Here is a 16456-nt window from a genome sequence, read left to right as displayed (position 1 = left end):
GAACAATACCTGGCACATAGTTAAGTCGGTTTTCCTGTATGGTGCTGACTGTGCCGCTTTGTTAAACAACTACGCATTAGAAGAGTGGGTTTGGTTGAGACTGCCTCTAAAATTAGTGCTTTATTTGCTTAACTGCCTCCCTGAATTAGGGTCCTTTCATTCCTCATTTGAATGTTAAAAACCTAACCTATGTTTGGAAAAACATAATTGATCATATACTCATTGTAATTTGCGAGGGCTGCCCTAACAAAATACTACAGACTGCGTGGCTTAAACAACAGAAATTTATTTTCTCACAGTCTGGAGTCCAAGATCAAAGTGCCAGCAGGTTTGCTTTCTCCTGAGGCCTTGCTCCTTGGTTTGCAGACAACTGCCTTCTCCCTATTCTCACATGGTCTTTCTCCTGTGCAGGCATCCTTGGCGTCTGTGCATCCAAATCACCCTTTCTTATGAGGACAGAAGTTTGACTGGGTTAAGGCCTAGCCTAACGGTCTCATTTTAACTTAGTCACCTTTCTAAAGGGCCTGTCTCCAAATACAGTCATATTCTGCCATAGTGGGGGTTAGACATTTAGCATATGAACTTGGGGAGGAAGAACACAATTCAGACCAGAATAATCAGGTTCCTTGAGGAAAAAAAAAAAGAATTTAGATGTGCTAACATCAGTCAAAGAATGACAAGTATCATTGAAAGGAAGAATTTGAGTGCCTGGGAGCAGCCTGGTCACTGGTGGGTATCAGAGCTCATGATCATGTGTATGTATGAGAACCGCAGCACGCTTCGGGTTTTCAGCTGAGTAAGAAATAATTATTTAAAAAATTTCCCTAGCTTTTTTCTCTTGTTCTTTTTCTCAGCCAGCTAAGAGAAGAGGGAATGTGGCACAGGGCTCGTGGAGGGAGGTAAGTTAAGTGTCTACTCTGATCCAGCCCAAGAAAGGCCCTTGAATAGCTCCAGGAAACAAAAGAAAGTACTTTATCCATTATGACCATTTTAATAAAATCTCCATCGCGACCCATTTAAAAATAATTTTTCATCCAGGCACAGTGGCTCACGCCTGTGATCTCAGTATTTTGGAAGGCCGAGGTAGGAGGATCACTTGAGGCTAGGAGTTTTAGACCAGCCTGGGCAGTACAGTGAGACCTCATATCTATAAAAACATAAAAAAATTAGCCCAGTGCCCAGGCGCGGTGGCTCACACCTGTAATCCCAGCACTTTGGGAGTCCAAAGCGGGCAGATCACGAGATCAGGAGCTCGAGACCAGCCTGGTCAACATGGTGAAACCCTGTCTCTACTAAAAACACAAAAATTAGCTGCGTGTGGTGGCGTGCACCTGTAGTCCCAGCTACTCGGGAGGCTGAGGCGGAAGAATCACTTGAACCCAGGAGGCGGAGGTTGCAGTGAGCCGAGATCACACCACTGCACTCTAGCCTGGGAGACAGAGCAAGACTCCATCTCAAAATAAATAAATAAATAAACAAACAAATAAAAATAAATAAAATAAAAAATAGGCTGGGCACAGTGGCTCATGCCTGTAATTCCAGGACTTTGGGAGGCAGAGGCATGAGAATCATTTGAGGTAAGGAGCTCAAGACCAGCCTGGCCTAGATGGCGAAACCCAGTCTCTATTAACAATACAAAAATGGCCGGGCGTGGTGGCTCATGCCTGTCATCCTAGCACTTTGGGAGGCCAAGGCGGGCGGATCACCTGAGGTCAGGAGTTCTAGACCAGCCTGACCGACATGGTGAAACCCCATCTCTACTAAAAACAAAAAATTAGCTGGGTGTGGTGGCACGCGCCTATAGTCCCAGCTACTTGGGAGGCTGAGGCAGGAGAATCGCTTGAACCCAGAGGCGGAGGTTGCAGTGAGCAGAGATCGCGCCACCACACACTCCAGCCTGGGCGACAGAGTGAGACTCCAACTCAAAAAAAAAAAAAAAAAAATTAGCCGGGCGCAGTGGTATATGCCTGCAATCCCAACTACTCTGGAGACTGAGGCAGGACAATCACTTGAACCCTGGAGGCAGAGGTTGCAGTGAGCAAGATCACACCACTGCACTCCAGCCTGGGCAACAGAGCGAAATGCATCTCAAAAAAATTTTTTTTAATAAAAAAATAAAAAATAGGCCAGGCTTGGTGGCTCGTGCCTATAATCCCAGCACTTTGGGAGGCCGAGGCGTGTGGATCACTTGAGGTCAGGAGTTTGAGACCAGCATGGCCAACATGGTGAAACCTCGTCTCTACTAAAAATACAAAAAAATAGCCGGGCGTGCTGGCTCACGCCTGTAATCCCAGCACTTTGGGAGGCCGAGGCGGGTGGATCATGAGGTCAGGAGATCAAGACCATCCTGGCTAACACGGTGAAACCCCGTCTCTACTAAAAAAATACAAAAAATTAGCCAGGCGTGGTGGCGGGAGCCTGTAGTCCCAGCTACTCAGGAGGCTGAGGCAGGAGAATGGCGTGAACCCGGGAGGCGGAGCTTGCAGTGAGCCGAGATCGTGCCACTGCACTTCAGCCTGGGTGACAGAGCAAGACTCTGTCTCAAAAATAATAATAATAATAATAATAATTAGCTGGGCGTGGAGGCGGGCACCTGCAATCCCAGCTACTCCGGAGGCTGAGGCAGGAGAATCGCTTGAACTCAGGAGGCAGAGGTTGCAGTGAGTGGAGATAACGCCATTGCACTCTGGCCTTGGCAACGAGAGTGAAACTCAGTCTCAAAAAAATAAATAAATAAAAATAAAAAATAATGCTTTCATTATGACCTGTTTAAGAATTGATCATCAAAGGTAGAACTAAGAATGTCCTTGCTAATTAAGAAAAAAACAAAACCCTTTCACACCTTTAAATGTTTTTTGGTAACATTTACAATATAAATTTTTATCCTGACTGTGTAATTTTAGCAGCTTCTTTTTTTTTAAATTTCAGGTTTTCCTGGTTTCTAATTTAAGATGTTTCCATGGTTCTCATCAATTTTTGTTTATTAGTGACTAAATTTGTTGTATATTTTAATTGGACTGTGAAAATACGGTGGCATTTATGATATCTTTTAATAGAATCATCGTGTGTACACACAGTTGACACGTGGTTTTACAGTACAACTGCCAAGAATAACTAATCTAGGAATAACTGCAGAATCTGCCTTGTTAGAAATAATTCGTCTACATGAAAAGACATGAGTACTTTTTAATTTTAAAAGTGAACATTAAAATTAGGCTATTGCCTTCTTCCTAAGTAAGAATTTAACTAGTCTTAAAAAAAAATCACAGCTAGGTGCAGTGGCTCACGCCTGTATCCCCAGCACTTTGGGAGGCTGAGGCAGGTGGATAACCTGAGGCTAGGAGTTCAAGACCAGCCTGGCCATCATGGCAAAACCCTGTCTCTACTAAACATACAACAAATTCACAGCGCGTGGTGGCAGGTGCCTGTAATCCCAGCTACTCAGGAGGCTAAGGCAGGAGAACTGCTTGAACCCAGGAGGTGGAGGTTGCAGTGACCCGAGATAGCGCCATTGCACTCCAGCCTGGGCAACAAGAGCGAAACTCCGTCCCCCAAAAAAAAAAAACAGATATCAAACCCAGAAAAACAGATCCCAGACTTAGAAGCCATTATATTCCAATTCCCTTCAAGTCATCTACTTTTTGTTGTTATTGCCGTTCTATATGTTTTGCTTTTCTTATTTGAGTTAATTTTGTAAGATTTTAAAATTTTTATGAGACAGTCACTTGTCTCCAAATTTTGTTTCTTCTTCTTCTTCTTTTTTTTTTTTTAAAGAGACAGGGTCTCACTATGTTGCCCAGGCTGGACTCGAACTCCCAAGCTTCAACAATCCTCCCACCCCAGCCTCCCAAAGTGCTGGGATTACAGGCATGAGCCACCACGCCCGGCCCTAGGTTTTGTATTTCTTAAAGCAACATCTAACTCTTACAAAATATGTTGGGGTGTCTGAGTGGGTTCAGTTTTTGAGAATTTTGTCCAAAAGAAGAGACACAGAAAACCAAAGGATACATTGTATAAATTCTCTTTTGCAATTATTTTAGAGAAATTTGCATGATTGTTAAAGTTGTTGTGCTGCTTTCTATGATAATATTATCTGTCAAGCCGAAGCTACCAGTACCATTGTCAGCTAAACTCCTGAAATGAGTCAGCTAATTTTATTTTTAACTGCTTTTTAATTGCCTGCTGAGACTATCAAGAATAATATGAGGATTTTTAAAGCTTTTCTAGCAACATTTTGGTATATCAGATCGTATAAAAAGATAGATCAAAGATTCAAAATTCTCAACTTACTTCCATGTAAAACTCATAGCAGCTAGGTGCAATGGCTCACACCTGTAATCCCAGTATTTTGGGAGGCTGAGATGGGAGGATTGCTTAAGGCCAGGAGTTCCAGACCAGCCTGGGCAACATAGGGAGATCCCATCTCTACAGAAAATTTAAAAATTAGTTGGGCGTGGTGGCAAGCATCTGTAGTCTTAACACCTAGGGAGGCTGAGGTGGGAGGATCACTTGAGCCCAGGAGTTCGAGGCTGTAGTGAGCTATGATCGCACCACTGCAACTCCAGCCTGGATTACAGAGCAAGACCTTGTCTCTAAAAAAAAACAAACCAAAAAACCAACCATAACAACAATAACAAAAACCCTCAAAGCTGTAGGGCATGAATAGGTAGTAACAATCCCTGAAATTAGAGGCCTTCCTAAACTCTTGCTATGATGTGCCATGATTATACATATTATCTCTAAATTCACAAAGGACCAGTTGGATTTGGCAACCAATGTGCCTAACACGTGAATGTGGAGGAGCTATGGTACAATTTAGAACAAATATCAGTGATTTAGAAATCACGTATTTACCAGAGTTAAAGTAATTTGTATACTAACAAAAACCTACCCACGAGGTTGTACCAATGTCAGAGAACAAACATTTTATCCCTGTTTCAAAGTGCTTTAAGACATTATTTTAATCCTTACAATACCTCTTTGAGGTATGTAGGTGGCAAGTCATACCAAAATAAAAATTCAAAATACAAAATAAATGGAACACTACTTAGGGAATAAAAGAGGTTCTAGTTGATCATGTGTTGTTGATTTTCTGCTTTTCTTGGAAGATCTGTTTGTGATTTCACTTTATCATATTTTGCATAGAGGACCAGCATCATGGCAAACTTGATGAGGGGTTGCTATGATCTGTAAAGAGCCTCTGTGTTCCCTTTGCCCTCTCCTCACCCCAGTCATGGCTGGAGATGACCGAGGGACTCTGGGTGTGCTGTCATGTCCAGAGGACAGCAGGGAGGGGGAGGGGGAAGCATTCTTTTCCTTCTCCACCCTACTTCCCTAGACCTCTGACAGGCTCCTAATTTGACTGTGTGTACAATGAAAAGGGAAAATCAAATCATGAGTCAAATATATAGATACTAAAGAAGAGAGATAATGTATTGAGATGCTTAACTGATTTTGTTTTACTGGGTTATCATACAATGGTTGGCATTAATCTTCAGCATCTACTGATGCCAACATCAGTGGATGCACAGGCCAATGGCCAATGGGCCATTAAAACTAGCACATCTCCTGGAGATGGAAAAACACCAAGGAGTGATTTTCATTTTGTGATTTAGTGGCAATTTAAACTGTTCCCACCTGAAAGGAAAGTAGCCGTAGATAAGCTCTTCTAACTAGGGCTAGCCTCTTGTCTGTGATTGATGGGGGCTTTCCATGCTTCTCTGTGATGTGATGCTGAAGGAAAGAGAATACAACCTCAACTCTTAGCTGAAGGAAGTTTTATTTATGCTTTTCATGAAAACTGGGGACACTGACACCTGATTCCACCCCATTTCTTTTGAGACAAATTCTCACTCTCTTGCTCAGGCTGGAGCGCAGTGGTGCGATCCCGGCTCACTGCCTCCCAGGTTCAAGCAATTCTCCTGTCTCAGCCTCCCGAGTAGTTGGGATTAGGCGCGTGGCTAATTTTTGTATTTTTAGTAGAGACTGGGTTTCACCATGTTGGCCAGGCTGGTCTTGAACCCCTGACCTCTAGTGATCCTCCTGCCCCGGCCTCCCAAAGGGCTGGGATTAGAGGCATGAGCCACCTCACCCAGCCTCCAGCCAAGTTTTTCTTTTTTTGAGACAAGGTCTTGGTATGTCGAACTTACGGACTCAAGCCATCCTCCTGCCTCAGCCTCCTGAGTAGCTGGGACTACAGGCGCACACTACCATGTCTGATGCAGTCACTTTTTCTAAAGGTGCTTTAAAAATATTTCTGATATTTTATGCCCACTTGGTGGGAGAGAGGGACATGCTACAATTCAACTTTGAAGCCAACTTCAAAATAGAGAGGAACAGAAGGGCTTTGTTTGTTTTGCTTCAGTTTATCGCCTCATGAAAGTAAACCTTATGGCTCTGCTGAATCCCCCAGTAGGTCCAGGCAGTAGGGGTGGGTTACATATTACCGGAATAAGGCCCACCGTCTGAACTGCAAAACACATGTTCATTTGTTCTAATCTAACACCAAGCTTCTGAAACTCAGCTGAGGACAGGCTTTTTGATAAATATCCAATGCTAGTCCCTTTTCTTGATGGGGATAGAGCTCAATATGGCTGTTGAACTTGGTTTGATGTGCCTTTATTCAGGATAAGGAGAGATTTGGAGAGAGTTCCAGATAAACCAACCATTCTGGAAGAGCTGGCTGCTCTTATTGTATATGGTTTTAGGCTGGCTGTTTAAATAAGCAAGTGCTAATGGCTTGAAATCCCCTACATGGTTTGTCTTATACACATGCAAACATCAGCATTATTATTGTTATTTATGTTCTGTCCCTGGGCTTCTACCATTAACATAAACTGAATTGGCTTTAGGCAGAGATGATTGCTGACATAGATTACCCCCCAAAAAGTCCAAATGTCAATTTTCTGGGAAAAAAATTGAAACCTTAAATTAACCTCTCATTAATTTCTTGTCCTTTAGAAAAACCCAACATTTTATAGAGGCAGAAAGTGTCATGTTAAACAGGAGATGAGCTCTGAATTTGGATAACAGTAGGTTCAAGTCCGATTGTAATTAGATAAACTTCTAAGATAAGACCTCAGGTAAGATTCTTAGCTCTTTGTACCTTAGTTTCAATTTCTGTAAAATGTGAGTCATAATAACTCTTATATTATTGGGTGGCTTGGAGGACTGATTCAGATAATAGCTGTAAAGTGCTTGGTCCATAGTTATTGTTGAAAAAAAAAAGCAGTTTTTATTAACACTGGAGCATAAAGAAAACTTTCATGTGTATATTCTCATTCTGGGTAAAAAATGATTTACAGTTTATAACTGAAAACATCTTGAAAGTAGACTTATATGTATATTTATTGACTTACAGCTCATCTTGTGTCAGATGATCTGTAAATCTGAAAAATGAGGAAGAGAGCTTCCGGAGCCTAGTCTTGGATTATAGAAAGAATTTTTCCAGGTTGGAATGCTCTAGAGCTCAGGCATGCAACATAGCCGTCAAATGTTCTGTTTTCAGTTTGTTGTTGAAACACAAAATTATTTAAAGTACACATGGCATCACACGAGACAAATTAATCTTTCCTCCAGCACTGTATCAGTAATCAGCTAATTAGGAATTCCATTTTTAAATGTTAAACCTTAGAATATAGAATATTGCAGTGTGTTTTAAAGGCTGTATTCACCACAAAGTAGAAACCTGATATCCCAGGGAAATCACTATTCATCTGTGTTGACTCTCTGCCAGAATAGACTTTGCATATGGGTGGGCCCTGTGAGTCAGCCAAACCTGAAATTTGATAAACTCTTGCCTCCTGTTTTTACACCCTGGCTGACAGTCAGTGACTGTATTATCGTATGGAAAACACATGTACTCTAACTACACAGTTATTACCTCTTGTTATTGATTTTTATCAACAAATGACAAGCAACTTGGTTAGTTACTATAAAATGCTAACAGTTTCTTCCTTCATTCCTACCCTGGATTCTCTTAGTCAGTAGTTTGTTTACAATCACACTTGACTCCCTTTCTCTGCTATCATGGTATGGAAATAGGGCGATTAGATTGGAAAAACTGATTATTGTAAAACAGCAATTAATTTCTTACTGCTTTACTTGAACATTCATGCATATTAGTTTTCCAAGCAAATAAGTTAAATGCCTTGTTAAACTTCCTTTCTGCCAGAAATGTTGTACCATCTGTGTTCAACATGGCAGCATTTTCTTATTTAATGCATATGTCCCCCCTTTTTTGGAAGTGTGTTAAGAGCTTTAATATGACAAGAAACAGAAATAAAATAGTGAAAACACATTGTGTTTCAAACATGAATGTAAGATTCAGATTTGTGACATTCAGAGAATTTGGAATTTCATGTACCATCATTAATTTTATGGCAATTATATGAGTTCTCAATGTTAGAAAGAATTTTTATTCTAATGTGAATCCCCTTTTGGCTTGGGAAAGCTATTTTATTTTATTGTCGTCCAAGCTGGAGTGCAGTGGCATGATCTCAGCCCACTGCAACCTCTGTCTCCTGGGTTCAAGTGATCCTCCCACCTCAGCCTCCCTAGTAACTGGGACTACAGGCTTGCGCCGCCGTGCCTGGCTAATTTTTGTATTTTGAGTAGAACAGGGTTTCAGGGTTTCGCCATGTTGGCCAGGCTGGTCTGGAACTCCTGACTTCAAGTGATCTGCCTGCCTCAGCCTCCCAAAGTGCTGGGATTACAGGTGTGGGCCACTATGCCCGGCCCAAAGATTTTATTTTAAATGGCTGTGTGAAATGCCACCTTATAGATATGCCATTATTTATTTAACCATTCTCTATAGTTGGTCATTTAGGTTATTTACAAATATGTGTTAGTATTCCTGCAGAGACCCACAAGTAGTCTCTCACTAATACCTAAAGTGAAGGAATAGTTTATTGAAGTTGACAAACACTGGCCCTTCACAACAGAATTGACAAAAGAAGTGGTTCACTGCTTCCCTTCTGTTACAGGTTAGTAGACAGATAACCAGAGGTAGTCTCCGTCTTTTGTCCATTTGTAATAAGATCATCCCAACCATGAGGCTTAGTGGTCAGAACTCATACTCCCAGTGCCTGTGGATGGTGCATTTTTAAATCTTTTCCACTTCATATCATTATTTTCCTCCAAAATGGTGACTATATTTCAATTTTTCCAGCCTTAGCATTTCTTTTACCTATCAAAAACATGTTTGTGTAATTCCTCCAAATAAATATTGTCACTATGCATTGCTGATTAGAAAAGAACAGCGTTCTTAACTCTGATAGCAAATATCGTATCAGGGAAAATAAACCATTTTGGAGCTCAAGGAATTTAGCATCAAAACAATGGACTCTAAGACGCACAGCACCTGGCATATATGTAGGAGGTGCTCTGTAGATATTTGTGGAATTAGTGACAAAACCCCAAGGAAATTATCCCTTAAGAGAAACGAATGGTTACTTCTAATCTTACTACAGCTACCAGTTAATATGCCAGCCTTCAGGACATTGGTTTAAAGACCTGAGGCTATATATATTTTTTTCAGATTATTACTTTCTATGGGCTAAGTGAAGAAAGGCTGTTTTAGGTTGACAGCAGTACCTCCTAATAATTCAGACAAAGTTTTGGAAACGGACAGTTGTTGGGGAAAGGGAATGTGAAATACGAAGTGAAGTGCCCTGACTGAAAAATCAGCATCCAAGTTTTTCACTTACTCATTAAATGGAACTTAAATTATCTATTTTGACAAGTAAAGATTTAAATTTAAACCAGAGATCTATCATGTGTTGGTGAGGGGTAAATGTAGAAATTTCTGCCTGGGCATTGATCAAAGGTAACCATCCCTCAGTCTTCCTGTTAAGGACGAGGCAATATTTACCCTGAAAACCAGGCACAGAAAAGAACATCACATAGTTTTGTGAGATGGGCTTTGTAAGGATAAATTTCCTTTTTCATTTTAATTGTCCTTACCTGACATGAGACATTTTTCTTCCCTATTTCTTCCCAGTTCAGACACATGCAGCAACTAAGTGATAATCAGTAGAAAATGCCTTCAAAGCAAGCTGCAACCACAAAACACAAGGAAGGAGAAAAGAACTTTTTCCCTTAAGCAGAACCAGGGATGACCTAAATACTATGTCACCCTTCAGAGATGGCAACATTTACATTTTGACTAAAAAAAAAAACAAAATAAAAAACAGAAAAACTTCTTTTGTAATCTCCTTTCATTATCTTACTACCATTATCACTGTTTTATGTCTGTTTTCTTGATCTTTTATTTTTTATTTATTTTTTTTTAATTTTTTAATTTTTTTGAGATACAGTCTCACTCTGTCGCCTGGGCTGGAGCAGTGGTGTGATCTCGACTCACTGAAACCTCCACCTCCGGGGTACAAGGGATTCTTCTGCCTCAGCCTCCTGAGTAGCTGGGATTACAGGCACCTGCTACCACGCCCAGCTAATTTTTGTATTTTTAGTAGAGATGGGGTTTCACCACGTTGGCCAGGCTGGTCTGGAACTCCTGACCCTAGGTGATCCACCTGCCTCGGCCTCCCAAGCTGTTGGAGTTACAGGCATGAGCCACTGTGCCCGGCCTATTTGTTCTTTTAATTCAAACCTTTATTTGGTTCAGTGGAGTTCATCTAACTATGATTACCAAGATCTCCGGGTTGACTGGAAGGAAATACACTATGAAGTTATAATGGTTATTGCTATAGTGGGATTACAGGATACTTATAATTTTCCATCTGTGTTTTGAGAAGGTTACTAATGGGAAAGCAAAAAATTAGAGCTATAGCCCTGGCATCACCACTTTTATTATGTGAGCTGGGGCAAATCAGCATCTCTGCAACTCTCTTTTTCTAAGGTAAAGGGGGTCACCAAGGTGATCTCCGAGTTTACTTTCAAGTTTAACATTCTGTGGGTCGAATGGAAAAGAAAGTTTAGCTTGATATAACCCTTGTGGAGCGCAATTTGGCTGTGCCTTTCAAAACTACGAATGGGTATACCTGCTGACCCAGTGACTCCCATTTCTGGAAATTGCTCCTGTATATATACTTGTACAGATATGAAATGAAGTTATGCAAGGTTATTTCTTTTTTTTTTTTTCTTTTGAGATGGAGTCTCGCTCTGTTGCTCAGGCTGGAGTGCAGTGGGGCGATCTTGGCTCCGCTTCCCGGGTTCACGCCATTCTCCTGCCTCAGCCTCCCGAGTAGCTGGGACTACAGGCGACCGCCACCACGCCCGGCTAATTTTTTGTATTTTTAGTAGAGACGGGTTTCACCGTGTTAGCCAGGATGGTCTCGATCTCCTGACCTCATGATCCGCCCGCCTCGGCCTCCCTGCAAGGTTATTTCTTACAGAATAGTCTATGATAGCTAAAGACTGGAAACAACTGAAATATTCACCAACATCCTGGGGTTCAGTAAATTGATATTTAGATACAACAGTGTGGTGGTTAGCTGTAAAAACCCTTCAATATATATTTTTAATTTTTTGGACCTATGTGTCAGGGACATTGGTGTTATAGGTTCTCTGTGCCTGCCTCGTCAATTTTTTTAAAGAAAGACCAAATAAAAGCAAACTATGACATTTGAAGAAACAATTGGGCAGGAGAGCCTCAAAGATTTCAAGGATTTGGGGAAAGTCTGTAGGAAGACTCCTTTAACCAAATAAATATTCTCTGATTGACGCCCTGAAAAACCGGAATAGAAATGAAGGCAAGGCCAAATTTGAAGCTGGCTTCCTTTGCCAAGAATGATCCAGTAGGGCACCGCCTATTTTTAGGGTGCGGCTGTCTGGATCGGGGGCTGCTTCTGCAGAGTGTAATTGGAAAGGTGGGGGGAAGCAACAGCTGTACTTTGGGGGCCTGCCTTTGAGCTCATCATCTGAGTTACTGAGGTCCCCTAGCGGCTGTCAGAGGAGGCCCAGACTGTCCAAATTTGATAGTAAACGTGAAGAGACCACAAGACCAGGGTGGGAACCAGTCCCCGCCCGTCCCCAATCCATCCGGCTCACGCTCCCCACCCCACCCATGCCTAGTATCAGCAAGAAGCTGTTGTGATAAACAGATTATGAAGAAACAGGAGCCCGGACTAGAGAAACGATAGTGAGAATATAAAAGAAGAAAGATAATCTCTCTCAATCTTTTTAACTTTTGTAAGAGGCCTAATTTTTCCTTTTTCTCCCTCTTTTCTCTTTTATTTTTTCAACAACCTCTTGTCCAACTGACTAATTTTCTCTAGATGCCACTTTTTCCATTGCAGAATTACTTGTAAGAAAGAAAGGGATTAAAAAACAAAAGAGTTGGAAGCTGTCCTTTTGGACAAGATATTTAAAACCCTACTGTCCATCTTCCATCCTAAGTGGTCCCATCTTTCTAAAAGGAAATGCCTTCCATATTCTTCCTAAAAAAGCAAAAGCATAACAAAACAAAACTGGAAAACTGTTTCTTCTGCTTGAGACACAAGGGCCATTATCTTCCCATCTTTGGCCCCACTGATCCTTGACGGGATGTCCTGGACCTGCAGCCCAGATGAGGAAAGGTGGGGTGTGGGTGGGGGGTTGACTGACACACACAGCAAGTAGCCTCAAGGAACTTGGGGGTGGGGCAGGCTGCGCCCCAAGGCTTTGGTCCTATCTCCCGCCCCCCTTGCGTTTTTACTTAACACCCGATCACTTCCGTTGCAAATAAAAAAGAAATAACAAACAGCTAAATTTAATTAGGGATAAGTAATAAAATGACCTGGTTCTCGCTAACTGCGCTCCTGAGCCCTTCGCTGCCGGCCCTGGACTCAGTGGACGGAGCGGGAGATTCCCGCCCAGGGGAAGAGGTTCCCAAGGAGGGCATGCGGTCGCGGGTGCCTTTGGATTCGTGTGTTCAGGGAGGCCAGAGAATCTCCTTCCCGCGCCGGAGCCCCTGTTCCTCATTTCTAGCATTTTAAAAAAGGTCAAGAATACAGTGAATCCGGCTGGGGGCTGCCGGCTGGGTGACGCGCCTCTGGCTAGACCGAATGGCACAGGCTGAGCCCGGGGGTGCGGACCGGTGGGCACGGAGAAGGGTCCCTCGGCGCGGACTCGACTGCAGGAGCCGCGGCGCCGGGGGTGAGGGGCGTGTGCCGCTCGCGAGGGGGCCGGAGGACTTGACAGATCGCAGCGAAAGAAAACATTAAACCAAAACAAAACCCACCGATTCCCCACGTCGTTCAGCAAAGACATCGTGGGTGGAGCCAGGAGGGAGCGATTGAGTAGAATTCCGCGCGGCCGCCTCCGCCCGCCCACCCCGCGCCCCCGGCCCTCGGCCCCCTGCCCTGCCAGCCCGCCGGGCTCGGCCGGCAGCGGAGGTCAGGGAGCAGCGAGCGCCTCCTCCCACCCGGGCTTCCCGAGTACTCGGCTCTGCTGCTCCGTAGTAAACAAAGTGTCGCCGCCGCCTCCACGCTGGTTTGCTTCCTAGCAATCAAAACACTGAGAAGGCGAGAGAATCACAGAAACACTCGAGAATTACCAGAAAATAATAGAGATCCAAAAAAAAAAAAAAGGAGGTGAGTGTGTGAAAGAGAAAAACACCCCACTACCCCCCACCAGCCCACCGCCGCCTCCCCGTGGAAAACCGGGCCCCACCCAGCCCGGCGCCCACTGGCTGCCCGGGCGGCGGTGCCGCATGCCCATTGGCCGCGCGGGCTGTCGGTCAGGGGCGGGCCGGCGCGCGCGCCGCCGCGGGCGGGGGGCGGCGGCAGATCCCGTAAGTCGGGCGGCCTGGTAGTCGCAGCAGCCGCTGCCGCAGCCGCCACATTCAACAGGCAGCAGCGCAGCGGGCGCGCCGCTGGGGAGAGCAAGCGGCCCGCGGCGTCCGTCCGTCCTTCCGTCCGCGGCCCTGTCAGCTGGAGCGCGGCGCAGGCTCTGCCCCGGCCCGGCGGCTCTGGCCGGCCGTCCAGTCCGTGCGGCGGACCCCGAGGAGCCTCGATGTGGATGGCCCCGCGAAGTTAAGTTCTGGGCTCGCGCTTCCACTCCGCCGCGCCTTCCTCCCGTCCGCTCGCCGCACCGGCTTCGTTCCCCCAAATCTCGGACCGTCCCTTCGCGCCCCCTCCCCGTCCGCCCCCAGTGCTGCGTTCTCCCCCTCTTGGCTCTCCTGCGGCTGGGGGAGGGGCGGGGGTCACCATGGCCGAGGCGCCTCAGGTGGTGGAGATCGACCCGGACTTCGAGCCGCTGCCCCGGCCGCGCTCGTGCACCTGGCCGCTGCCCAGGCCGGAGTTTAGCCAGTCCAACTCGGCCACCTCCAGCCCGGCGCCGTCGGGCAGCGCGGCTGCCAACCCCGACGCCGCGGCGGGCCTGCCCTCGGCCTCGGCTGCAGCTGTCAGCGCCGACTTCATGAGCAACCTGAGCTTGCTGGAGGAGAGCGAGGACTTCCCGCAGGCGCCCGGCTCCGTGGCGGCGGCGGTGGCGGCGGCGGCCGCCGCGGCCGCCACCGGGGGGCTGTGCGGGGACTTCCAGGGCCCGGAGGCGGGCTGCCTGCACCCAGCGCCACCTCAGCCCCCGCCGCCCGGGCCGCTGTCGCAGCACCCGCCAGTGCCCCCCGCCGCCGCTGGGCCGCTCGCGGGGCAGCCGCGCAAGAGCAGCTCGTCCCGACGCAACGCGTGGGGCAACCTGTCCTACGCCGACCTCATCACCAAGGCCATCGAGAGCTCGGCGGAGAAGCGGCTCACGCTGTCGCAGATCTACGAGTGGATGGTCAAGAGCGTGCCCTATTTCAAGGATAAGGGTGACAGCAACAGCTCGGCGGGCTGGAAGGTGAGTGCACTCGGCGCGCGGCCGGACCTTGGGGGCGCGGTGGGTCAGGCGAGGGCGCAGCTGTGCAGGTTTGCTCGGCCTGAAGGTGCGGAGCAGGAGGGCAGCGCGTTCCCAGGAGGGCGGGCGAGAAGCGGTGGTCGCGGTGGCCTCGCCCGGGTCCGGTCGGGGACGGCAGTAGGTGTGCGTGCGCGCCAGTCAGGAGTTCGCGTGGGACGCGGAAAGGTGCTCGTTGGGGGAACTAAGTAAAGAAAGTGCGCCAAGAAGTGGACGTCAGAGCGAGGCCGAAAAGTTTGCCAGTGAAAGGAGAAAGGGGTTCGCTGGGAGCGGCAACCCCCGGCCCGCGCCGACTGCTTCGGCTGCCCCTTCCCTCCCGGACCTCCGCGGGGGGAGGGCGGGTTCTCTCCGGCCGCGCCGCGGAGCTGTTTCCGCCGGGCGCGGCGGGGGAGGGCGCGGCGAGGGGCCCCGGAGCCTCGCTGCCCCGGGACCGGGCTGCAGGTGGAGGGGACAGGCAGGGCGCGACCGGCCGGGGACGGTGCAGGGCCGGCCGGGCAGTTTCTGGAGGCGGCGCGCATTTTGCTTTGTTTTGGTTTTCTCCGGAGTAGCCTCGAGTGCCGGGGGGCCCGGCGTCCCGAGCCCGAGGTGGTGCCTCCGACACGTGCGAAGGGGCGGCCACCGCCTGCGGAGCGCCGGCGCCTGGCCGCGCGGGGCGAGCTAAAGTTCAAGTGTGACCCTCGGCGGGGGCGGGCGCGGGCGGTGGCGGTGGCGGTGGCGGTGGCGGTGGCGTGGGAGGGGCCCCGGGCGCAGGAAGCCCGCGCCTTTAAAGGGCCAGCGCGTCGGGGCCGGGCGGCGTGGGGCCAGCGTTTCTCCATGCGGGGAAGCGCCCGAACTTGGGTCTTGCCCCTGGTAGGAGGCTTTTAGTTAGAAACACAGAGGCTGCCCTGAGGGGCCGGGGGCTGGGATGTGTGAGTCTTTTCCTGCCTTGCCACCCTATTCTTGAGCATGGAGGACCAGGCGGGGGGGCTTTGCGACCAATGTTTTGAGGGAGTCGGAGTGGCGGTGCGCGTCGAGGGAGCGGTGCTTTGAAGGAGGATTTTTGCCATTTTTGCCTTTCAGAGCGTGGCCAGGAGAGACTTAGCGTGGGGGCAGGCACTTCCCGACTCCGAGGAGAAGGTCCGGGGGCCCTCGGCTCCGGGGAGGCTTCCCGGGGGCGGGGTCCAGTCGTGGCGCGGCCTCCCCAAGCTGACAGTTTCTCACTGTCACCGGTGGCGGAATTGCTGTGAAGGCTGTCTAGTTGAGCTAAACACCTCCCTCCCCTCCTCCGAGACGGAGTCTCGCTCTGTCGCCAGTCTGGAGTACCGTGGCGCGATCTCGGCTCACTGCAACCTCCGACTCTCTGGTTCAAGCGATTCTCCTGTCTCAGCCTCCCAAGTAGCTGGGATTACAGGCACGAGCCACCACGTCCAGCTAATTTTTGTGTTTTTAGTAGAGACCGGGTTTCACCATGTTGGCCAGGATGTTCTGGATCTCCCGACCTCGTGATCGGCCCGCCTCGGCCTCCCAAAGTGCTGGGATTACAGGCGTGAGCCACCGTGCCCGGCCGAGCTAAACACCTTTTTTAAACATACCTTTCCTCGCCTCTCATATTGGACTCCACAGCATAATAAAGATTGGTCTTTGC

The 16456-nt window shown here is 47.6% G+C and overlaps 1 protein-coding gene across 2 annotated transcripts in view; it reads left to right on the top strand.

The window, feature by feature from the left end:
• Positions 1 to 14130: 14130 nt before the first annotated feature.
• Positions 14131 to 16456, top strand: part of FOXO1 (forkhead box O1) — a 110508-nt gene continuing 108182 nt past the window's right edge. For both annotated transcript variants that reach the window (XM_019039843.4, XM_055360021.2), the window contains exon 1: positions 14131 to 14778. In XM_019039843.4, coding sequence (XP_018895388.3) covers positions 14149 to 14778 — 630 coding nt within the window. In that variant the 5' untranslated portion in view covers positions 14131 to 14148. The remainder of the gene's footprint in view (positions 14779 to 16456) is intronic.

The sequence above is a fragment of the Gorilla gorilla genome, chromosome 14, assembly GCF_029281585.2.
Source record: "Gorilla gorilla gorilla isolate KB3781 chromosome 14, NHGRI_mGorGor1-v2.1_pri, whole genome shotgun sequence".
Classification (NCBI taxonomy): domain Eukaryota; kingdom Metazoa; phylum Chordata; class Mammalia; order Primates; family Hominidae; genus Gorilla; species Gorilla gorilla.
This window is presented reverse-complemented; position numbering and strand designations above follow the sequence as displayed.